This window comes from Plasmodium vinckei (assembly GCF_900681995.1).
Source record: "Plasmodium vinckei vinckei genome assembly, chromosome: PVVCY_14".
NCBI lineage: Eukaryota > Apicomplexa > Aconoidasida > Haemosporida > Plasmodiidae > Plasmodium > Plasmodium vinckei.
Genome location: NC_051306.1, coordinates 1,097,107 through 1,124,091, shown reverse-complemented (window position 1 = coordinate 1,124,091; position 26,985 = coordinate 1,097,107). Strand labels below are relative to the sequence as shown.

Genomic DNA, 26,985 nt, shown 5'->3' with positions numbered 1-26,985 from the left:
AATAAATAGCAATAGTTAGTAGCAAAAATAGTAATGTGAAATAAAAAATTAATATAATGGAAAAATATATATAAGGAACATAAATATATCGATTTTTTATGTGTGTATTATATGCTTGTTTATGTAATATACAAATAAAAACAAAAATAAGAAAATTATAGGGAAAATATATGAAAAATGTACGCAAGATATACATAAAAAGCACATAAATGTGTGAAACATGCACAAAAAATATAAGAAAAAAATAAGGAAAAAATGGGCAAATGATGAAACGAAGATATAAATCTGTGAAATATTTGTGGCTTAATGGGCATGAGCCTTTTGATTAAATAAACTGGATGTTGCTCCAGGAAGATCACTTGCTGACATATCGGAAACTTTAAAATATTCCGAATTTGTTAAAAACATTTTTGTAATAAAATATATAGAAACATATTGTAAAAATGCTGTTCCAAATAGCATAAATCTTTGTCTCCAGTATGTATCAAATATATAGCATATCATAAAAATTATTGGAAACGAAAGTATGTAAAATAACCCACATATATATAATTTTTGCAAAAATTTTGCAATCGTCTGTTGATTAGTGACCTTATATAGCTTACTTAAATTTATGTGATATACAATTGCAAGTAATATTCTTAAAGCTAGTATTATGTAGCCAGTTATGTTATCATTGTCAAAGAACTTTGATGACGAGTCCTTAGTATAGGTGTTGTCAAATACGACTAAAATGATCTGAGAAAAAACAAAAATAATATAATAGTATATGAATGCGCACATATGTATATATAACAATGTTAGAAGGTACATATAGGGAAGGGTTATGATTGATAGAGAACCCGCTATGTATTTATGCTTACGTGGAAAAATGTAATAACAACAAATATGACTTTTATTTTTGTAAAGTTACTAATTTTGGCCTCAAAAATTGTTAAGCCATAGCTTAGTGAAAGTAACATAGTACACATGATAATTTGTACTAAAAAGTTGAGTATATTGAATGTAAGTTTAAAAAGTTCAATTCCAATACCATTTTTCGAGTAAACTAATAAATGTATAAATAACAAAAAGTTTGATATTAATTGTATTAATATTACAAATGCTAAACATACAACCATTATGTGCTTGTTTTGTCTTGATGAAATATTTTTAAAAATTTTATCTCCATACTGGTAAATAAGATAAACATATAAAAGAGTTAATATGCATGTCAAAAGAGGTGAATGCAATAACTCATAAGAAAAATGCGAATTATTTGCTTGAAGTATATTTACTTCATATTCTATATTGAATCCTTCATTTTCATATATATAATCAATTACTTGCTCATAAAATCCATTTTTATATAAATTATTATACAAATTAGTAAAATTTTTCATTTTTTTAAAATCATAATATTTAAGGAAAAAAGAAATGTCTTCTCTTTCCCCTTGTGTGAAGCTACTTTCTATAAATAAAAGTCTTTTCGGATTTTCTAAAAGTGTATTTTTATCAAAATTATATGTCTTATAATATTTTGTATCATCATCGTAATCATCATCATCATTATAATTATCCCTATTTATATCATTTGATTGTAAAGCTGATAAATGTGTAATGTCTTTTCTTTCTGATGCATATAATAAATATTCCCAATATGCTATTTTCGTTTTTATATTTAATTTCAAATTACGAATAAAATTATCATAACAATCATCAAACATTAAGAACCAAACATGAACACGATGTGTTGTTTTAGCATAAATGTTTTTATATTCATAATTTGAATTTTTCTCGTTAATAATAGACTCATAATTTAATATTTCTGATTGTAAATATTTATTATTTTGCAACTCGTTATAGATAGAATTAAAGGACTTTGAATATTTATTATTTGTAATTTTTTTTAAGTTGTATGTCTTACTGTTAATTAAATCAGAATATTTAAATTGGAACGGTACGCTAAATCTATGCACACTTCTTAAATTTCCAAAAGCATGACATTTTTCATTTTTATTAACATACTTCTCTTCAATATCAAGCATTAATGTAACTCTTTGCGAAAATGGTTTTTCATGATTATTAGTTAAGACATAATATGAATTATCATAATCCATATAAAATAATTTATTATTTACTACACCTTCGTTATTTGTATTATTAGAGAAATTATTACTATTCATTTCATAATAAGCTTGCACCATCTTCTCTAATATATTGTCTTTAAGTTTCATTTTAATATTAAATTCGCATGTTCCTATATTGCAACTAAACTTTGTTAAATAATGGATTTTTTCATTCTTTTTTATATAAAAATTTCCATGAAAGACTTTACTTTCTACATTATGAATAATGAAATATGACACGATCAGCATAAAAAAATAGAATATCGTTTTCTTTTCCATTTTTTTTGAAATCATTTTTCGATTTAAATTGTATTTTATGCAGACAAATTTTTATCATATATGTGTAAAAAAATATAAACTATTCCTTTCTTTATGTGAAAAAAATAGCTGTCACTGTTTTGAATTTTACACATATAAATGTGTATCTACATATGTTCCATGCTTAGGTTTCTTTCTTCCTTTTTTTTATGCATAAAATCAAATTCACATAAAATAAAAAAATCTATACATTTTCAAATATATTATCATAGTATATAGTTGATTCAAGTATAAAATATTTCAAATTGAAATTTCATTGATAATATAATAAAATATGTAAACTTTAAAAAAAACTTAAAAGTATTTTTATATAGCTCTACTTAGTCTTTAAAAGGTGATCAATGTAGAAATCATAATAAAAGAAAATAAAATCGATTAAATTGACACATCAATTTAACTAAAGAATAACAACGATAAAATAAAAATTACCATATAAAAAGGAAATGCGCCAAAAAAAAAGAACTATAACTGGACAACACACATGCTTATGCCTATTTTAAATATAAAAAATAATGATTATTATTGAGCTATAATATATAAGCGACGCATGGCAATTTTAAAATAATTTTATTATTTTTTTTTTGAACTATATTTAATATGAATTGATAAAATTAATACTACATATTCAAATACATGTCTTATACAGAATAAAGAACTTTAAAATTCTTAAACATCGTGACATAATTAAAATATTAAATATAAAAAACGTAATAAAGGTAAAAAAATAATTTCTACATCAATTTTACAAAAAAATATATAATTTGTAACATTTTTATAAAATTTATAAAAATAAAACAAAACCATCGGAATATGCCTTTCTATATATGCACATCAATATATTCCTTTTAAAAAACCAATAATCATTACAATATAAAAATAATTTTGAATATTGTAGAAAACCTTTTTTATTTCTCTATATTTGATTTTTTAAATTCATTTGAGGAAAACTTCATTAAGCTACCATTTTGTTCACAAAAAATGCATTTCAATACAAATAGTGTAAATTGTCACTATATTATCAAGAAATATTATGTTATTTTATTCATATTTATAATTTTTAATTGTAAATTAAAAAAAGTCTTGTAATTGGACAGGTGTCATAATCATGTAGAATATGAAAAAAAAAAAAAACAATATAAAGTTGTGTGAAACATGAACAAAAAGCAATGGTACAAAAAAAAGGGAACAAAATTAAAAAATATTAAATAAAGCCCATATTTTACTAGCTATACTTCTTCATATTTGTTTTAAACAGATATGTAATTCTATCTTTTAATTTTTTTGTTATCAAAATAATATATTCAAATTGATAATTATTGGGGTGTTGCACATATATATATTAATAGCTACCCTATTGACGCTCATATTAATTATAACATGCTCAACTTATAAGGTCTATATAATTTATCTCTAAAAAAAGACACCACATAAAGAATATAGGAAACATAATACTATTGATTATATTTCATAACACATACACAAGTATATTATGATGTAAATGTTATATTTTTATATTCATTAAATGAAAAAAAAATAAAATAAAGATTATGTGTAATTTCATTTTACCTGTGTACATAGCTAGCTATTTTTCCTGTTTTCAAGATTTCCATTTTTTTTTTTTTAATATTCATATATTTTGTTTTTAATTCCGATTAAATAGGGTGTTAAAAAAGTGTATATGATTTTGTTAGTATATATTACTAATATTATTTATTGAATTATGATTTATGAAGGTTTTTAAAAATGTTGTAAATTGTGTTGCCTTTTTTGTTTTGTATAAAAAATATATAAATAAAATATATGTATTTACACAGATTTTTGTATAATATATTTTTTCAATTTAATTTCTTGATTACTTTTAATATTTATTTTTGGTTTATTTTTAATGTCTTTAAAATTTAAGAATGATTTAAAAATATAATTAAAAAAGGTACATTTATTATTCCCCATAAATAAACAAATTTATTTATTCTCAAAAGGAAACGGGCTTGTGAAAAAAACAAATTATATGTGTAAATAAAAATGTTTATGCTAAAGTGATAATTTTATTTATTACGATTAAAATTGCATAATTCATTTCGTTTTTCGTTTTTAGACACCTAAATTTGTGAATGTGTGATATTTTGTAGCAAGGATATAATATTTGAATTTCTTATATGGACAATTGCATAATATATGTATACGAAGACATTATATTATTTATAAACAATAATAATTATCGCAAGATATAAATGCGAATCGAAAATAAATATATAAAAAATTTACAATGTCAGACATATCTGATTTTTCAGACCTTAATGATTCTTCAGAAAATGAAAAACAAAACAAACTTTCCAAAAAGAAATCCCAAAAATCAACAACATCAAAAGTAAGCGATTCAAATAAAGATGGCAATCTAAGCAACCAGAATACCATGAAAAGTGTAAAAAGCGTTCAAAATGAAGATAAAAAGCTACATATGCAAAAATCAGGAACTGTTGAATCAGAAAAAAAATTAAATTTAAAAATAGGATCAAAGGAAGATAATACATTATATGCAACTAATTCTAAATCATTTCAAAATCTAGAAAATTCTACAAAGCTAAAAGAACAACCACGACGAACTGAGGGCATGAATCCACGAGTAGCTGATTGTGTCATGTCTCCTCCAGAATTCTTTATATCTCATATTTATCATGATAATAAAGTTTTTATGAAAAAATATGCTCATTCAATGATAGAATATGAAAATGAGTTTTTTATTTATGGTGGAATAAATGCTAAGAATGAATATTTAGATGAATTTATAAAATTTACATATGGGCCTAATACATTTACTTCTAAAAAATTAACTGAAAATCCTGGAAAGAGAGCATATGCATCATTGACATTAGCATATAATAATGAAAATTCCCCATATTTATTATTATTTGGTGGATTATCTGGGCCAAATATATTATCAAAAGATTGTTATATGTATGACATAGCAGAGGATATTTGGTCAAAATATTCTTATAAATTAGACTCTGTTCCAGGAGCACGATATGGTCATGCTTATACATATTGTCCTGTTACATATACAACAATAATTTGGGGAGGCTTAAATAGAAATAATGAGTTACTAAATAGTGGGCATAAATTTGTTGGAGGAGAATGGTCCGAAATTAATAATAAAGGTATATGCCCATCCCCTCGAGCATTTTCGTCTCTTGCTTGGTTAGATAGAACAACAAAAGATAATGTAAATTATAGTTTTCTTTATTTATTTGGTGGAGATTTAACAAATAGAGGCACACCAACAGATGAATTATGGGTATATAATATCAATAATGAAAATTGGACATTAATAAAAAACTCATCTGGAGAAATACCATGCCCAAGATGGAAGCATGGGTCTGTTATGGTTGACAAAAATATGTGGATATCAGGGGGTCTATTTTCGGGATGGTTTTCAAATTATACTATTCCGGACTTATATGTATATGATGTTCCTTCTAATTGTTGGTTTCATTGTCAAATAGCATCTAAGCAAATACATAATTGCTATGATTATGGTACTTTGAATTTGCATTCTCAAACAAAAGCCTTTTTTTTATTTGGTGGAAAAAATTACAATAATGAGCCCATTTCAAATGTATGTAGGTTTGCACCATTATGCACAAGTGTATCAATTACAATGATGAGAAATGATATTAAAAACTTTAATAGTTTGATACTCGACATGAAGAAAGAAACTGCAGAGACTGCAAATAATGTATCAGATATTCAAGAAATTATACATATGTTTAGCTTAGATATAAAAGATTTTAAAACCTTGTTCGAAGCATTAACAAGAAGCATACAAATTCTTAAGGAAAATGTCGAACATATTGATAAAGAATTATCTATTTTAAAAGAAAGCATTGCTCTCAATAAACATAATTCAATTGCAAAAGCAGTTATAGAGAATGAAATCGAAGACTTAGATGAAATAAAAAAAACGAAAGAAATAGAAAATGCAGAAGATGAAATAAAAACTGAGGAAGTATCGCCTCCTTAGCTTCTATAAAGCCACAAAAATATGCATATATACCGTCATAAAGTAATTTGTATGAGATATAAAAAAATCTGTGATTTTACTCATTTCTATTATATTTATAACCCGTGATTTTGTATCTACTGATTACTATATATTCTTTATTTCCATATTTTGTATTATTTTTACATTTTTCAATAAGTACTTTTTACTAATTAGTCTAGTATATGTGTCTCAAATATAAAACAATATATTAATTGTATGTTTTGTTTTAAAAAATATAAGAATAAAAGCATGAAATAATAATATGCTTTATTTTACATAGCGGGTAATGAATCATAATAAATAATAAATCGAATCAGCAAGCATTCACAATATATATTTTATAGAATTCAAAATAGACAAATAATGTAATGTTAAATAATAATATTATGCTTATACTCCGCTGAAAAAATATGCACACACACATTATATAATAATTATCGTATAAAATTGTTCATATTTAACTGTGCTTACAAAAAATAAAAAAATGAAATTAAAACAAAATAACTACTTTGGGTTGGTCCAATGCTCACATATATATATACATATATAATTTTTGCGAGTAAAACAATATAGCATTATGAATTGTGAAAAGGGTATTAATATCAAAGCTGAAAAAATGAATGGGCTTTATGCATATGACGAAGATGATGTTTTCTCTAATTCTACCTTGTCTGATGTCGAAAAATCCTTCAAGTTCTGGGATGGTGTAAATAACTGGTGCAATTAAATAAAAAAAAATAAAATAGGTTACGAATATTGGTATTGTCTCATTGTGTGTATAAAATAAGATGCATAAATGTATTTTTCTTAATATCGTTGTTTATTGGTCTCTATATATGCATGAACAATAATATAGTAATTATATAACTATAATTTGAATAATCTTTATAATAAATCTTATTAGTGATATTTTCAACATATGTAAAGAATTTGAAGAGATTGATGACGAAGAAGAAACTCAGGATAAGAAAGAAAAAGTTGATACTCCTAAATTACAACATAGCATAGAAATTAATACGATTGCATTAGATAATGAAGCAACTGGTGAAAACAGCAATGACAAAACCGAAAAAAATCACCAATTTAACCCCGAATTAAATTAAGCCGAATATCATAGTATATAGTATATATTATAAAATTTTTATAATGAAAAGGTTCTATGAAATTATGCAAATATGTGTATATAAAAATATGTTTAGTCATATATTAATTTATATTCGCATTGTTATATTAAAAAAATTTTATGTTTTTTATGTAAAGTTGATAAATATAGAACATAATAAAAGCATAGAAGGAAATATTAAAAAAATATTAATAATATTACGAAAAAAATACAGATACGAGACTAAATTGCATAAGACATTTTGTCTTTAATCTGCTCAACAAAGGAATAATCTACTTTTCTTAGCAAAATATAAGGATTAAATATTTTTGCATAATTTAATAAATTTTTTTGAGTGATATCTGAATATTTATTATCACTTAAATATGATTTAATTTGCACTAGCACTCTGTCATTATACAAAGGAATACTAAAATTTGGATCCTTATAATGTCTTAGAACCAAAATAACAATGTGATTACTATTTCCATATTTATTATGAAAAATTTGAGCTTCTGTAAAAAGTTTATGACTAAGGTGATAACCAATAGATTTAATTATTGTAGAATAAGTATCATGAACAATAAATTCTGACACTATTCTTACATTTACTTTATTTTTTTCAGATGATTTTAAAATAGCTCCTTGTTCATATTTTCTTAACAATGATAATTTTTTAAAATGATTTGGTTCTATATATTCTCTAAAAATATAATCTTGATTTTGTGATTGGGGATTTAATATATTTTCATCCTCTCGTACAGTATGTTTAAAATAAGAATCGACCCATTTGAATTTATTATTAACATCGCTGGCTTTTGTCATAACATTTAATAATTTTTGAAAATTAGGATCATCATTTATTGGCATATTATTTCCTGATATATATAAGCTAGATAACGAATATTCTGTATATTTAAAAAATTTATTTTTCCCTAATGTTTTTAGTATATCGTCATCTAAAAGTTTTTTTTCCTCATTTTCCGTAAATTGAAGATTTTTGTCTTCAGCATTATTCTCATTGTTTATACCAGTACCCTCAAATGTGTTATTTGTCTCAGAAATTAAAGTGGTTATTAATTTATCTATGTTATCATTCATTTATTATTATGATTTTGCAAAATAGAACGAAATAAAATTCAAATTTAGACAGTATGAATACTATGGAGAACTTAAAAGTTTTACGTAAGGCCCCCTTATATATATTTATATTACCCCTCAAATTGTGTAGATATAATATCGATATATCATTAGTTATGCAGTTAGACAATTTATAGGTATGATCTTGATAAATGATTGATTAAATAAAGAGGAAAAACATTTCATACAAATTTAGGAGAGAAGAAATACATAAAACGGAGTAGTATAGTAATAATTAAATCATGATAAGTATGCACAACAAGAATTATTTACCTAATAATTTATATGCTATTTGTATTGACGCATTCTCTTTGTGCTTATTAAATTCAGTGAATTAAATATATCGCGAAATATTCCCAAATTAAATAAATTGCGGTCAAGTAATACAAAAAAAACTATTGTCAACCAAATTTTTGGTAGCCCTCATCAGAAGGTAGTAACATTTACAAATAAAATATAAATGTGCAACAATGTAATTAAAAAAATGGAGCTAGTATACATTAAATAAAAATAATTTAAGAATGCATATACATATTAAATGAATAAAAAAAATTTTTGTAACTTCGCATGAAAAAATTGTTATGTATTAAGCTATTATATATGTTAAGTAATCAATAATTTTATCCACATAACTTCCTTATGCTCAATTATTTCATCACGTTATTATTATTTTCTATGCTTAAAAAGTTGTTATAATTTACAAAAAAATTCGTGAATTTTTTAAAAATCACTCTCTATTTAGTTTAAAACAAATGAAAACAGTGCAAATGAAGTCTCAAATAACGCTACTACATTTTATATATACTCGGCTTGTGGATTTATAATATATAAAAGGAGAGAAGTACTCTATATCAGTAGTTATTAAAAAAATATATATAATGATTAATAAAAATAAATATATATGGATATTGATATATATATTTCCTTTTATATTATATAAAAAATTTAAAACAGTGTTTTACAAATGTGTTTTTTCAATAGAAGGAAAAGAAAAAAAAATATTATAAAAATTAATTTTCAATGAGGTACAATTATGGCGTTTAAAAATATACCCAATAAAAAATAAAGGAAGTTAAAGTTTAACTTACCTGGCTGGCGTTTGGGGTAGCTCACGAATTACCCTGACGTAGTTCGGAGCAGAGCATTGCACTCAGCTGACTGTGATGGACTATAGACTTTCCACATGGAAGGTGTTAACAGCAAAATTTTTGCCCGTGGCTTATTTCATATTATGAATATGCCATTAACAATTTTAAATTATCAATTTTTTACTCACCAATAAAATTTAGGTAATATTGCTAAATGCAATAATAAATATCCGTGTTTTTTTATGCTATATCGCAAAAATAGCATAATAATGTAATATTAAAATTTCATAATTTATTTAAGGTATATTTTATATATGGAAAAAATATTACAATTTCATTTTTCTCTTATTTTCCATTTAATTTAATAATTCATGCGCAATCTTATAAGTAATTTCCCATTATAATTATAATAAATTCAATAAAAGAAAAATAAAATTTTTATAATTAAATTATTTATTATGCATAGGGTTTATATGCCCATATTAAGGAACATTTTAAATCATTAAAATATGTTTTAAAAATGATATTTTTATTATATATGTTACCAAATGTACCTAATATAATATATGTATGGATCTATAGGGTTAATCTACATTATATAAATTTATAATAGGGTAAAAAAAAATCAAAAAAATGTAGGGTATGATATATTTGATTAAAAGAAAAGGATCGATATCGTGGTAAATAATTTTGTTTTTTTTATTCAAAGGTTTTTAAAGCTTTAACCCTCATGATGCTTATTATTCACAAACTTAATATAGTCTGTTACTTTATACTTATAATTATGTGTGTCTATATATCGAAATGAACAGCATAAAAAATATTACAGGTATTCAAATATTATCATCGCTAAAGATGCCGTCTTATAATAATGCACATAAATAATATTTCTCTTATAAATAAAATGACACAATGAAAATATTATATATTTATTATGAAATAATATTATAATATCATTTTATCATTATTTTACTTAAAATTTCTACATTATTTATATACAAATTAAATTAATTATATACAATTAAAGTATTCAAAACGAGTCATACTAATCTTATTCAATGCTGCACATCCGTCTTTTTATAGCCATGATTAAAGAGTAAATATTTTGAAATTGTTTATATGTATGAAAACAATAATTTACTAATATATTTTATTTTGAAAATTTCACGATTTCTTATGCAAAATAAAATAACACTAAAAGAATAAGAGTATTTTTCGTTATCCTTTTAGTATTATATTTATGCATTACCGCTATTATACTTATGTATTAACATAAAAAGTGGCATATTTATATGTGCTTAAATTAATATATATAAGAATGTAATAATATTACATGTATATATTTTTATTTTTACAAATTCCTTAAGTTAAAAGACAAAAAATATTATTATATTTAAAATATTTTTCATATACATTGATCTTAATAAGACGAACTTAAAAAAATATGCACATGATAACGACATTATACAATCACACCTACGTTGCGTAAAAAACTGAGGCATATATCATATGAAAATTATTAAGCAAATAGGATTAACACCGTAATATAGGGAATTATTATATGTATATATATATATATATATATATAGCAAATATATTTGTGAACAAATAATTTATAAGAAAAATGCATGCTATGCATGATGTGGTTCCACGATTAACGAATAAATAAAAAAAATATTTACCATTTGAATATTATGTTCTTTTAATAAACAGCATCTGGGGAAATGCAATAAACCCCCCTTAAAAAATTATTTCATTTTTATATATAAGTATAAAAAATAACATACATATATATTACGAGGACAAGGCGTATATATGTATATACATGAGTATATGCCAAGTAGCAGACTACTTAATAATGTTGCTATCAATGATTTTTATTACAAATATACTTATTCTTTTTTTTTTATGTATAAATATATAAAAAGAATTATTTTATTCCCTTTATTATTTGCCTATATATATAAGAACCTATTTATATGCAACCACTGAACGATAAAATAAATAATAAAAAAATCGTAGTTGTATTAATGATTTATTTTGATACCTTTTTTATCACAACCAATACTTTAAAAGAAATTTTATTAAATAAAAAATACAAAAAATTAAAAAGGTATTGCAAAAATTGCATACTTACAACATGTATTTATTATACAAGAATTAAACTGCAATTAATTTTAATTTATCCTTAAACAAATGATCGCAAAAAATAATAAGTACCTATATTATATCAATAATTAAATATAAAAGGATATATAATATTTTATTATTTTTTTATATATACATGCAATATTTAATAGTTTTTCAAAGTACTTATAAATTTTAAAATAATATAAAGATAATGAATTTATGAAAAAGGTATTGGATTCATTAAATATATACATATAATATATTTTTTATTCATAAAATTAAAAAATTATATGAAAAAAAATAATGGTGTTGTCATAATATTCTTCTATAATATGCAATAAAATATTATATTTTTAACAACAAATTTTTTTTATATTGCATGCCCCCTTTTATTATTTTATATAATATCGTTCTTGAAAAAATAAAAAATAATATATGCATACATAAAAACAGGCAGATAAAAATATAAAATAATACTAATAATAAAAAAAAAAATACAGCAAATATACGTATAAAAAATATAACCATTATAAGAATTATTTATTTAAAATTATTATATATTTAAAAATATGTTGAGAAATAATAAAATAAATATATATTAAAATATGAATATATATTTATATACATAAATGGCTTTTTACCCGAAACTAAGGCAATATATATATATTTTTTATGTAGCACATAAATAATAATAAAAAAACAATATAAAATAAGTACTATAAACAAAATATACGTATTTCTTTATATGTATAATAACTTATTGCATACTCGTATAATATAACGGAACAATATTTTTATACTTATAGAGAAATTCATTATTTATGTGTAGTACTGAAGAGTCTATTTAAAAGTATAATAGTATATACATTCATTCTTATAGATATTATATTAATGAATATTATACATATTATATATATGCCATAAAAATATAATGAGCACATAAAAAATATTGCCGGGAAATTAGTAAAATAATATATTAAAAAATATAATTAAAAATATTAAAAACAAATAAAAATACTAATAAGAATAAAATTAATAATTTTTTTAAAATAATTATTAAGAAAAAGTAAAAAAAAAAAAGCATTAAAAAAAAATATAAATATTCGTTATAATAATTATGTACAAAACGAGCCAATGATATTATTTTGATAATTATATTGATATTTTGGGATACCATTTAATTAAAAATTTTTAATTTTTTGAATACAGAACGAAAGAATATTAGTCTAATATATATAATTTATGATATGCAATTAGTTTCGCAGAATTGCTATAAGCTAATAAATTATATATAATATAGAGAACAGACGATAAAATAATACAGTGAAAACACGAAAGAAAAAATAAGCTATATATAAAAAGTAATATTGAAGATAAAAAAAATAAAAAGGATTTATTTCAAGCAGGAACGGTAATAATAATAATGATAATGCTATGAGATTAGTGATATTACCAAAAAATTGAAAAAATAAAACCATTTATTTGTTTTTTCTTTTATTTTGTGTAGATGGTAAAATAATAGTAAGCAATAATGCAAATAAAATGAAAGAATCAAATAATGAGGAAGCAAGTGCTTTAATAACTGAAAATGAAAAAGGTGAGCATAATGAGAATTGTGTGGGGATAAACAATGGTGATATGATGGATAACAGTAGTGGTAATATAAGTGATGCAAATATAAAAGAGTTTAACTCTAAAAATAGTAATGTTAATAATAATTATTTAAATAACGAAGATAATGATAATAATAATCAATGTAATAATAATTTATTAAATACAATGAGTGATGAATTTACTATTAATAATAAAGAATTATATAATAGTAACAGTGATATATATTTAGATTATAAAAATCAAAAAGTGACAAATGTGAGTTTAAATGATGAATCATTTTTAAAAAATGTAGATAATATGCGAACCTTTGAAAGAGGTATAGTATATTTATCGGAAGAAGAGTATATATACATGTCAAATAAAATCAAATTATTAGGATTTCGATTTATTGAAATTCCTTGTGCAAAACCAAAAACAGAAAAAAGAAATACATTTAGTGCTATATCAAAAAGGCATTTAAATGAAATAAAAAATTTACACTGCTCATTATCAAATAGTATATATGATGCAGGTAAAAGAAAGTCAAAAAAATCATATGATAAATTTTATTCAAAAGATGAATTTAGTAGTAGTACAGCTACTAAAGAAAATGTAAACGATATACACAAATATAATGATAATAATAATAACAGCACCGTTAGTAGTATCGATCATGTTATTGGCGGTAAATCAAATGCTAATTTGGGTGGAAAAAAAAAATTTCCAAGTAATAGCTTATCAAATGTTAATGTAAAATCGAGTGATAATATAAACTATGGCCACAATAATAGGAGTCATAGTATGCTAAAAAAAGGTGAAACATGGGATGGTGATAGAAACAATAATAACAAATTAAATAACAGTAGTAATGTTAGCAATTCTAATAAAGGAAAGGGAAAGCTTTCTAAATGCACTACCCTTGGTAGTGGTAAGAGGCAAATGAGCTCTTCTTTCACAGGAGGAAAAGAATCACTAAAAAAGAAAGCAAAACATAATAATTATTATGAAGATAACAATACTATAGATGAATATGAAGAACATCGAAGAACATATAGGAAAAGAATTTATAAATGTCAAAATGCTTGGAAAAATAATTGTTTTAAAATAATACATAAATTAAAAAAAAAAGAAATGAGTTGCTGGTTTTTAAAACCAGTAAATCCAGAATTAGATGGAATACCAAACTATTATAATATTATAAAAAATCCAATGGATTTTGAAACAATAGAAAATAAATTATTGAATGATAAATATATTAGCCCTTTTCAATGGCAACAAGATGTTAGACAAATTTTTTATAATGCATTTACATATCACAAAGTTAAAAATTGTGTGTGGAATGATGCTTATAAATTAGCAAAAGAATTTGATCGATTACTTAACGAAGAAAATAAAATGAAAAATATACATATGGAATATACTAGAAGCACAAACTCAGTACTATTTGATATGAAAAAATATAATGAAATTTTAATTAATAAAAATAATAATTATGATAGTGATAGTAGTACTTATAGTAGTGACTATAGTAGTGATGATGGAGATGCAAGCTCAGATTATGTAACAAGTAATAATAATAAAAAAGCTAGCATTCATAATAAAATGAATCGAAATAATTATAAAAAAAGAGGAAGTACAGCAATAGGTGGAATGAATAATAGTAGTTTATCTATAAATCATTTATCATCAGGTAGCCAAATGTACTCATCTCACAATAAAAAGGGATTATCAGCAGATCTAGCAGATCATAAAATGTATAAATCAAGTAGAATGGGATCAAATGATATGGATTCGATGAAAAATATTCGTGATGGTAAATTTATGGGAAATAAAAAAGATAAATTGCTCGGTAAATATGACAATAATAATTTAAATAGTAATAATAGCAATACGAGTTGTTACAATAATAGCAATTCTATTGATTTTGAACCCCCAAGTATGGGAACAATACCTGAGCCCCCAGGTATTCAAAAAATTGGAGTTAATGACAAAGGGTTAAATAATTATCAAGTTAATCTTCTTTTTAAAAACATGAGAAGATTAGCACCTAACCAAAGAAGAGCAGCATTAGAAATTATACAAGATGATTTAGGAATATTAGCAGAAAATCATATGTTTGATAGATTTTTTACATTTGATACAGAGTTATTATCTATTGAAAAACAAAAAAGAATATTTTTGTATATAAATCATATGGGAAGAATTAATTTGGAGCAATTTAAAGCTTCACGAATTTCTTCTGAACATATGCCTAATTGTAATAATAATATATCTAGAGGAAAAATGATGATGCAAATGAAAAATGGTAATAATAAAAATTATATGAACAGTAATAATAATGGTGGGCATTATGATAAAAGAAGAGGAAATAGATATATATCATCATCTTCTAATTCATCTGACACATCGTCATCTAATTCATCAGATTCGTCTACGTTTTCAACGTCAAGCGATGATAGTGAATCCGATAGCGAGTCAGATATGGATTTTGATTCATATGATAATAAAAAAAAAAAATTAAAAGGGCAATTTTCAAATGATAAAAAAAAAGAAGTCACAAATAAATTTTTTGATAACAAACGAAAATCATTGCCACAATACAAACCTGTTGATGAAAAAAAAAAAAGTTTAGAAATTCGAGAAGATGTAATGGGAACACATGCTGATTTTTTAGGATCAATGGATACCCCAAAAAATCAAAAAAAAAATATAAAAAAAAATCATAAAAACTCAGGCACTGCTTGGCCCGAATGGAAAGGTCAAGTCATTCAACAGGCTATTCTCACACAACGACAAACGAATGTTCCCATAAATAAGAAGGAATTAATAGCTGAAGGTTATGATGCAAAAATTTAGATAACTTTGATGTCGAATAAAGAAAATGGGATGAAGCAATATATTTTTATTATTTGATTTTTTAAACCCTTTGAAATGGGTTATATGCATATGTCAGCTAATTCATTAATACACAATTATGAGCGCAAATTCATATTTGCATTATATGCATATAAATCCATGTGCTATTTAGTGTTGCAAATTCAATTGTATATGTTATATACCTAATTTTTTGAAATATATTAGAGGGTATATAATTATTTATTTGAATACAATTTATAATTCTATGAAAGCAACAAGGGATATACATTAAAATGAATTGTGAATATAAATAGGCATGGAAACTATTTAACCACATTAGTAATATTTAACAAGCCAAATGATGAATGGAAAGAGAAGGATAAATTAGTGAAAACATTGGGCTGTATATATATCCAAGAAAAACAAAATATTTAGTGCTTTTTTTGATAAAATATTCAAAATGAAAGTAGAGAGTAAAGTTTATTGCTATTACAACTTTTTGGTGGTTTATTATATATATGCATATAATGCAATATATAAAAATTAATCGTCAAAAAATTAAAAATGAATAGTAATAGCAGTAGTAACTCGTGTACAAAATAACTATTACTAATGAGTTTAAGGAACAATCTCATAAAAGAGTATATAAATATATTTTCTGATAACGAGCTAACGTAATAAAGGACAAAATATTAATTATTTGAATAATGACTATTTATATACTGTGAATAATATGAGTCAATGCTATAAAAATATTAGCACATTGGTATTATTTAAAAACAAAGTATATGTATTCTATGTATGTTTATTATATACTTCGTATTTTTTCAACTTAATAATTTTTGTAGTTATATATATAGGTATATATTTTTTTTATGTGTATACACATTCTTCTTATCTCAAAAACGATGTTTTAGTAATTTTATGAATAAAAAAGCAATGATGATTTTTTTAATTATGTTTCTTTTAGTTATATATATATTTATATATAACCATGTATTAACAACAAACGAATGTATGAACAGACAGTCGAATGAACTAATTAATGCATGTGCGTGTATATGTATTTGTTTTATTTACTTGCTTATTGATTTGTTTGCCTACTTAAAATAAACATTTTAAAAAATATATTGTAAAGAAATATAACTATTTTGCTTGCTTAATGTTTGCAAGCTCAATTTTATCTTTTTGTTTTTTTTAAAGTAAATGACATAAAAAAATGTTAAAAAAAAATAGTAAACATATTATTATAAATGTAAACCTATTATGCACATGAAAAGTCATATTTTCTAAATAACCAAAAAAGATATAGGCAAAATTAATAGGTAAACATTTTGTATTTAACAGTTGTAAGAACAAATTGTAAAGAAAAAATAATAAAAACATATAACAAACTATGCTAGCAAACTTCAAAGAAGCTGCTAAGATGAGCGCATGAATACGCACACATATGTATATATATGTAAACCATTTTATGATTATTCATATATAATAGAAACAATTTTGTGTGGAAATAAACAATTAAAAAATACAACATAAATCGCGATAATAATTTAACAGCGATATTAATTACAAATTAATATTTTTTAGTATATAATAAATATACTTGAATGATTTTCCTCTTATTTTTCTTTGTCAATTGATTTTTCTGCGTTTTCCATTTTGTCTTTGATGTAATTGGCATGAACTTTTATATTATCTTTAGAAAAATTTTCTTGTACTAGCTCCTTCATATGTTTTATAGCTTTTGCTGGATCTAAACCTTTAGGACAGCATACTGAGCAATTCATTATTCCATGACATCTATATAATTTCATGGTATCATTTATATCCATTAAACGTTCTTGTGTATATTCATCTCTTGAATCAACTATCCAACGATATGCTTGCATTAATGTAGCTGGTCCAAGATAATATTCAGGGTTCCACCAATAAGATGGACATGATGTTGAGCAAGATGCACACATGATGCATTCATATAGTCCATCCAATTTTTTTCGATCTTCAATAGATTGATAAAATTCTTTTTGACCTTTTTCTTTTTTTGTTTTTCTTTTTAACCATGGATCAATTGATTTATATTGATTATAAAAATTTGTTAAATCTGCCACTAAATCTTTCATTATATATAAATTTGGTAGTGGGTGTATCTCTGTTATTTCATTTTTATTTTTATTAACTTCTGTTAAACAAGCCAATCCATTTTTCCCATTTATGTTCATTGCACAACTTCCACATATACCTTCTCTGCAACTCCTTCTAAAGGATAATGTTGAATCAATTTCGTCTTTAATTTTTATTAATACGTCTAACACCATTGGGCCGCAATTATCTATATCTACTTCAAATGTTTGCATTCTAGGTCTCTTGTTGTTTTGTGAGTCATATCGAAATATTGAAAACCTTTTTAATTCATTTGTTTGGGCTTGATCAGATTTACCATTAACATATCTATTTACGTTTATAGAATTGTTAGCTGTTGAATTATTGTCACTAGAGAAAAATCTTACTTGTTTGTTATTTATATTATTCCATACCCTTTTATTTAATAAGCCCATTATATATCTTAGTTCATTTGGCTTCCCCATTTTCTGTTTTTTTTTATCTTTTTTTATTTAAAAATGTATATCTCATCAATATTAGCATATTCCCATATGTCTTTCGTATACATATAAGTTTACAATTATACGTTTTATAATTTTTTATGTCTGTTTATCATGTTTTTGAGTGTTTAAAAATTGTGTAAACACTCATATATCTGCATATTTTTTTTTAAAACATTTATATTAATTAAAGAAAAAAGGAGGAACATGACCCTCAAATATGTTTTCAATTAATGTAATATTAATTTATAAGAATGTGAAAAAACACAACTATTAACATTTAATCTTACACAAATAAATATCTGCATATATACTCTCAGTTTTTGGATATTGATGTCTGTTTCGTATTTATGCATATAAATGTGCATGCCTTATAGTATCAATGGATTAGTGTTTGAAACTGGTGGAAATGCTCAATTTTGTCAAATATATTCAAAACAATGCATTATAATTATATATGTATTTATTGGGGTTTATAAAATATTTTTTAATGTCATTTAACTTTAAATCATGTCTCCTTTTTAATTGTAAATTTTTAATCCAAACTTATTAAAAAAAATGGAAAATGAATACAAATAAAATAATACACATAATAACACACAATAATTTTTGAAAAATAACAATTAAGTTTTAAAATCAGAACAAAACAAATAAATAAAAAATTTTACACAATTTTTTTTTGTAATTATATTATTACCTTTTAAATTTTTTAAAAAATTCACTACAGCTGTTACAAACACTTAAGGGTATAAAAATGAAATTGATATATGCATTATTAAGATTTGGTTGCTTATAAGCATATATTTTATTCTAAATAAAATATTTAAAATACACACAAATAATCACATTAAAGGTGGACTTTGATTTTTAAGTGTATAACTTATGATAATCATTGAGATATGCATAACGTAAGAATATTAAAAGCGTAATGATAGTGGCATATATGTAATATAATAGTAATATAGTTAATGTTATTTTATTCGCAATTTATTAATACACATACCCAAACAATTTTAATATAACAAGAATGACTAAAATATATTTGCACAACATTTGTGTATACGTTATTAAGATTTATTTGTTTATTGATATTTTAAATTATTACTTATTTAAGCATTTGCTGCAAACTATGGTTTTAATATAGGTCTCTTTATTTATATACGTTTCCATCAAAAAAACACATATTATATGGGCCAATATATTATTTTTTATGATTGTATCATTAAATAAAGGAGGAAAATATGCATTAAAAGTAGTCACTTTACTACACCTCATATACATACCGAATTATTATCAGTTAAATATATTAATATTTTCCATTTTGTGTTTCTTTTTTACCACAATAACCCTTTTTTCCTTTTAATATAATTATTTTCCAATAATAGTGTTAAAAATATGTTAAAGAAATATATGAACATAGGAAATTATATCTATAAATTATTTTTATACATTTTTTGTGTAGATTAACCATTAAAAAGTTTAATAAATATATATTATGTACTGTACTTCATGTTACTAAAAAAATGATATAGAATATTTTTTTATCGAAATTTAACAACCCTTGCCAAAACCAGGTCACCATTATACATTGCATATTCTTAACAATGTCCAACAAAATAAAAAAGGGAAATAATAATTTGCAAAGAAATGAATTTTCACTAAAACTAGTTATTACTTTTAACCCACTGTGTAATATTATAAAAAATACATAATTTAACATATATATTACTATATATGTTTATAAGGTTAAAAAATCGTATTAATTAATATAGAGATATTTTGCTTAAATAAAAGGACACTGTTATGGGAATCCTGATAATAAAAAATATACAAAATAGCTTTTTTCATTTCAAAAATTGTTTAGGCAGTTATAAGAAAATAAAATTTTACATAATTGTATTTTTTTATATATATATTTCAAAAAAATGCAATGCGGAAAATTGGAATAATATGCGTAACTCCTTATATTTTTTGGTAAAAAAAATGTAAGGAAATATAATATTATATATATATAATAATATATACTAGTAGTACACTTATGAGAATAATAATATTTATTTGTTCCGGTTAGTGCTTAAATGCTACAATACGATGATGGTATATATGCAACAATAAATTGCTTTTTATATTTGGCTATATATATATAATTAAAATATATGCATATTTTTTACTGGATTGGTATAGATTCATAATGCTGAAAAAAATTATATATGCTCTGGGGTCACTACATACTTAAAATATATATACTTCAAATATACATATATTTTGCCGCAAGCATACTAATATATATAGCAATATGCATATTATATAGTAAATATTGTAAAATAAAACATGTATATAATTACATGCACATAGCTTAATAAATAATTTAATATATAATTTATATATTGTTATAGGAAAAAAAAACAGAAAATTGTATTACGTGTATAATAAATATATATGTAGAATGAATTGTGGAATATTTTAGATTTATAAAATGTTTCTGGGTTATATTAATATTAATGATAATTTTTTTTAACAATATAATATAAATATATAATTCATATAAAAATATATTTATAAGATATATATAATATGTAAATTATGGATATATGAAATACATTTATATATATACATTATTTAACTTTTATATGTAACTTATAAAGAAATTTAAAAAAAAATAAATTAACGAATAATAAAAAAAAATAATAAGCAATTTTCCATGCTTAAGTATAATATATATCTGTGTATGTTACAAGAAGAAGAAAATGCACAAATTGCTAAGTATTAGTAAAAAAAAAACAATCCTAATAGAAACAATTATTGCTTGTATATTATAGGTATATTATTTGTGTTCTATTTTTCAATAAGTACATAAGCGTGTACATAAATTTACATACTAATATTTACATTACTTAACTATGTAGAAATGTACAAGCAAAAGGCATTGTCAATGCTGTATATTATTAAATCATGAAATGCAATTTTTAAAGTATAAGAAATACATACCATTTCTTTGCATGAATATATATTAGTGTGGTTTAACTGTAAAAATAGAAATATTTATATGATAAAAAAAATTAATATAAATTTTTATTTGCATATACAATAATGCGTGTATATTGTATGGCATATGTATGATTTATTATAATATATAGTATCCTTGTTGGGTCATAAGAATTTTATTTATTTTAATTTTTTATAACGATTACATCGTTTTACAAATAGAAAGAAAATCGCATATATATATGTACATGCGATTGCTGAGCTGATGCATATGAAACTCCTCAGCATTCATGCGTATGAAGTGTAAATTTTAAAAAACATAAAATATATATGCATATAGAGATATACATGCATATATATTTGTATACTAGAAATTCAAATATTTTTTGCAAATTTAATTAAATAGAAAAAAGGGTAAATTATGCAAACGTTTCAAAAGCCAGAAAATGCTCTTAAGAGAGCAGAGGAATTGCAGTTTATTGGGCAAAATGAAGACGCTCTTCAAATTCTACATGCTGCTATTGGGCATAGAACTTTTAGGTTACAAGGATGGCATGTTTTGCAAGAACAAATTATGTTACGATATATCGAATTTTGTTTATATTTAGAAAAATTAAGTTTAGTAAAAGATGGTTTGCACCAATATAGAATTATATGTCAACATGGTAATATAGCATCTCTTGGGAAAGTCATTACTGATTTTCGAGATAAAGCAGAAGAGAAGGTTCGATTAGCTAAAGAGAATATGAATATTAATAAAGATAAGATAGAACAAGAAGAAAGTAATGTAGATTTTACAGAAAAAATTTTAATGAATTCTTTAGATATGGAAATAACTGGAAAATATGAACGAAAATTACAAAATGCATATAAAATATGTATGGAAACATATAAGATGATTTTAGAAATATTAAGAGCTACCCCTAAATTAGAAAAGGCATATCATGATACTGCTAAAAAAGCTTTATTATTTTGCAAAGAAAATAAAAGATTAACAGAATTCAAAAAATTGAGTGATCTTTTAAGAAATCACTATAACTTAATTTTAAGAGGAAAGCATAAGCCTGAATATCAATCTCTTTTAAAAATTGAATACCATTTAGAAACAAAAATAATGCAACTTGAAACTGCTTGTGAACTTGAAATGTGGAAAGAAGCATCAAATATAGCAGAAGATATTTATAATCTTAATATGCATGAATATTTTTATAAAACATTAAAATCGGGAGCTATGGAATCAGATATGAACAATGCTGATCAAAATGATTCCAAAAAAAAAAATTCTGATAAAGATGACGAAAAAGATGCAAACGAAGCAACTACCAGTGGTAGTGCTGCTGCGACTTCAGCAATTGCTAGCCAAAATAAACAGAAGGAAAATTTAAAAAAATGGATTTCAATTTTTTACGAAAAAATGGCTGATATATTATTTGTTTATGAAAGTGAATTATTTCATGGTTTGGCATGGCTAAAATATTGTTTCCATATATTAAATTATGGAATAAATATTTCTGAAGAAAGGAAAAAATTTATATGCACAAAAGCCGTGCTTGCTGTTCTATCAATACCTCGTATTGGAAACAAAAAGAATGAAGATTATGCAAAGATTTTCGAAGCACATAAAAAAATGTCCCAATTATTAGGACATACAAGTGTTCCAGTAAAGGAATCATTGAAAAATGGATTAAAAGTACGAAACATATTAAACTATGCAGATGAGAATGCACAAAAATTATATTCTTTAGTAGAAAATAAATTTACACCTTTAAGTTTGTGTGTAGAATGCGAAGTATTATTAAAAGAGTTAGAAAAAACTGAACATAATATATATATTAATAAAATAAAAGAAGTAATTTTTCATAAATTAATATTACAATTATCAAAAGTATATAACTATATATCTATTGATTATTTTATTGAAAATATATGCTCTGAACATTTTATATCATGGAATGATGCTGAAACAATGTTAGTCGATTTAGTATATCAAAAAGAGTTAGAAATGAGAATCGACTTAACAAAAAGAGCTATATATTTTGGTGATAAAGAAAATATAAATCGTAGTAAATTAATAAAAGATTCACTTATAAATATGTACAATGAATTATATAATGGGTTACGAATGATTAATGAATCTATAAGTATAGAAAATGAAGTAGAAAATACACATACAAAACTATTAAACTATGAACATGAATTTAATTTATTAGATAAAGGAAATAAACATATAGGAAATTATGCTACTGCAGATATTGAGGATATTGTAGAAAATGAAATTATTGAAGACAAACCAATAGATGATGAAAAAATATTAAAAAAAATATATGATAAAATAGATGAAGAACATCACAAGTTACAGCTTCTAAGCGAAGAACATAATAAAAAACGAAAGGAAATGTTAAGAAAACAAAAAGAACAAGAACAAGCTCAATTAAAAATAAGAATGGAAAAGAGATTATTAGAAGAAAAATTAGAAAAAGAAAAGAGAGAAGAATTAGCAAAGAAAGGAGAAAAACTTAGAATAAAAGAAGAAAAGATAAAGAAAAAATCAGAAGCTGCAGAACAAATGCTTAAAGAAATTAAAAAATTATGTACTAATACTACTAGTAAAATATTAATGAAAGGAAAATATCTTGATGAAATTACTATTGAAGATATATTAAATGGATATGTCGATTTTGAGGATATTGAAGAAGTACAAGGAAAAATCCGATTAAATGAAAGAAATGAAATTATAAAAATTAGAAAAGCTGAAGCTAAAAAAGTTGATCATTATTTTAGAGCCTTAAGACAAGTAGAACTTAGTCATATGAATAAATGGATAGCTTTAATTTTCCAAGAAGATACTGAAATTTTATTACAAGAACAAAAAGCAGCTGAAGAAGAGAAAAAAGCTGATTTTGAAGCTGCACTTAAAGAAAAAGAAGAATATATGAAATTTTCTAATGACATTGAAGAATTTACTAAAACAGAAATGCAACAAAGAGTAGTAGAATTTGAAAAAGATCTAAAAGAACAAAAAGAACGTTTACATAGATTATTAAAAGAAGAAAAAATACAAAGAGCTAGAGATAGAAGGGAACAACATATTAGGAAATTAAAAGCAGAAGAAGAAAGAAAAAGAAGAGAAGAAGAAGAAGAGAGGTTAAGAAAGGAAGAAATTGAAAGGAAAAAGAAAGAAGAAGCTCATAAAAAAAAACTCGATGAAATAAGTAGAATACAAAGAGAAAGAGACCTAGAAATCGAACAACAATTATTAAAACAAAATGAAGAATCCAGAAGTGGAGAAAAATCTTTGAGGAAATCATCCGCCGATGATGAATTCACATGGAGAAGACATGAAACAGGTGCTTCTCAATATGACGATGATAATCATAAAAGGCATCATGAAAATAATGACGACCATTATAGAGATTCTTCTGAAAGAAGAGATAGAAAAGGTTGGTCCGGAAGAGATAGAGATCGAGAAAGAGAAAGGGATAGAGAAAGAGACAGAGACCGAGGAAGAGATAGAGATAGAGAAAGAGATAGAGACAGAGAAAGAGATAGAGACAGAGAAAGAGATCGAGACCGAGGAAGAGATAGAGATAGAGAAAGAGGTAGAGATAGAGATAGGGATAGAGATAGAGAAAGGGATAGAGAAAGAGACAGAGAAAGAGGTAGAGATAGAGATAGGGATAGAGATAGAGAAAGAGATAGAGAAAGAGACAGAGAGAGAGGAAGAGATAGAGATAGAGACAGAGAAAGAGATAGAGGTAGAGAAAGAGACAGAGAAAGAGACAGAGGAAGAGATCGAGAAAAAAGAAGAGATAAAGATGATTATAGTCCAAATAATAGTGATAATGAAAAGGAAAGAAATGCATGGAATTTACGAAATGGTGACGGTGGTATTGAATCCGATGAAAATAAAAAAAATCACGTAAAAGGTGATGATAGTGGAAACAATTTGAAAGGAAGTAAAAGAGATGGAGAAAAACATAAGGATAATGAAAATACCAGCAATGATAAACGAGAAGAAAAAGGTGATGAAAAAGGGCAAGGATCTGATGGAGGAAATTTTACAGTTTTTACCAAAAAGAAAAAAAACTTTTTAAGATATTTTACAAAAACATAAAAAATGAAAACAAATATTTAGGTAGCGTTTACAATATGTAGAATTATTTATTCCAGGATATATAACAAGAATAAACATATTTATAAATTATATTTTTTTTTTCTTTCCCTCCTATTCAACTACTTAATACCATATGTGATATAATTTTTATAAAAAATAATGAATATCTTTTTATGTTTGAAGCATTTAAAGTATATATATGTTATATCATTAGAAAATTTGCACATGCATTTGGATTACTATGCTAATAAAGTAAAGCATTATTTTTCTGTGATGGAAAAATAAAAACAAGCACATATATATTCCTAGCACGCTACCATAGAATGGTATATATTTTCAACCTCTTATGCATACCTTGGTTTAATGATTATTAAGCCTATTTAATACATTAAATAGATACCATATATAGCGAGTACAAGTAAATCGGGGGGTAGTTTAAGTGAAGCGGCTGTGCTGTTGCAAGCTATGCAAGACTTTACATTGTTCTTCTATCAAAATTTTATAAAAATGTCCATTTCATATACATATATATATTTTCATGTCCACTATATACATATTTATGTACAAGTTTTATATGCATATTAATATGCTATGCATAATATACTGCTTGCATATTAAATTTTTATTTTTTAATAAAGATTTTTTATACATATTTTAAACTTATATAAAAAAACAAATAAAAAATATATAATTCCATAATAATATTAGCTAAATAATTATTCTTAAACTAGAACCATAATATTGTATTTTGAGATACAACTTTATTACACATGTATAAAGTATGCAACAAATTACAAGAAATTATTTTAATATAGTTCTTAATTATATTATTAAAATTTTAATAAAATTATATTTTAATGAATTTTAAGTTTTTTTATATAAAATAGCATTTAATTTTGATATTATTTT

At 23.4% G+C, this 26,985-nt stretch overlaps 7 protein-coding genes across 7 annotated transcripts; 4 read left to right on the top strand and 3 right to left on the bottom strand.

Annotated features, from left to right (window-relative positions):
• Positions 1-303: 303 nt before the first annotated feature.
• On the bottom strand, positions 304-2,402 carry PVVCY_1403130 (integral membrane protein GPR180, putative; the record flags this gene model as incomplete). Its single annotated transcript, XM_008624715.2, has 2 exons — positions 304-738; positions 864-2,402. 2 exons carry the CDS (start codon positions 2,400-2,402, stop codon positions 304-306), a joined length of 1,974 nt encoding a protein of 657 aa, XP_008622937.2.
• A 2,290-nt stretch (positions 2,403-4,692) lies between these two features.
• Positions 4,693-6,444, top strand: PVVCY_1403120 (conserved Plasmodium protein, unknown function; the record flags this gene model as incomplete). The annotated part of the gene is made up of 1 exon (XM_008624716.1): positions 4,693-6,444. The coding sequence occupies one exon, from the start codon at positions 4,693-4,695 to the stop codon at positions 6,442-6,444; it is 1,752 nt and encodes a 583-aa protein (XP_008622938.1).
• Positions 6,445-7,042: 598 nt separating this feature from the next.
• PVVCY_1403110 (conserved Plasmodium protein, unknown function) lies at positions 7,043-7,568 on the top strand (the record flags this gene model as incomplete). Its single annotated transcript, XM_008624717.2, has 2 exons — positions 7,043-7,182; positions 7,370-7,568. 2 exons carry the CDS (start codon positions 7,043-7,045, stop codon positions 7,566-7,568), a joined length of 339 nt encoding a protein of 112 aa, XP_008622939.2.
• Positions 7,569-7,810: 242 nt separating this feature from the next.
• Positions 7,811-8,668, bottom strand: PVVCY_1403100 (conserved Plasmodium protein, unknown function; the record flags this gene model as incomplete). Its single annotated transcript, XM_008624718.1, has 1 exon — positions 7,811-8,668. The coding sequence occupies one exon, from the start codon at positions 8,666-8,668 to the stop codon at positions 7,811-7,813; it is 858 nt and encodes a 285-aa protein (XP_008622940.1).
• Positions 8,669-13,467: 4,799 nt separating this feature from the next.
• PVVCY_1403090 (bromodomain protein 2, putative) lies at positions 13,468-16,374 on the top strand (the record flags this gene model as incomplete). The annotated part of the gene is made up of 1 exon (XM_008624719.1): positions 13,468-16,374. The coding sequence occupies one exon, from the start codon at positions 13,468-13,470 to the stop codon at positions 16,372-16,374; it is 2,907 nt and encodes a 968-aa protein (XP_008622941.1).
• Positions 16,375-17,996: 1,622 nt separating this feature from the next.
• On the bottom strand, positions 17,997-18,962 carry PVVCY_1403080 (iron-sulfur subunit of succinate dehydrogenase, putative; the record flags this gene model as incomplete). The annotated part of the gene is made up of 1 exon (XM_008624720.1): positions 17,997-18,962. The coding sequence occupies one exon, from the start codon at positions 18,960-18,962 to the stop codon at positions 17,997-17,999; it is 966 nt and encodes a 321-aa protein (XP_008622942.1).
• A 3,574-nt stretch (positions 18,963-22,536) lies between these two features.
• PVVCY_1403070 (eukaryotic translation initiation factor 3 subunit A, putative) lies at positions 22,537-26,076 on the top strand (the record flags this gene model as incomplete). Its single annotated transcript, XM_037634871.1, has 1 exon — positions 22,537-26,076. The coding sequence occupies one exon, from the start codon at positions 22,537-22,539 to the stop codon at positions 26,074-26,076; it is 3,540 nt and encodes a 1,179-aa protein (XP_037490912.1).
• Positions 26,077-26,985: the final 909 nt, after the last annotated feature.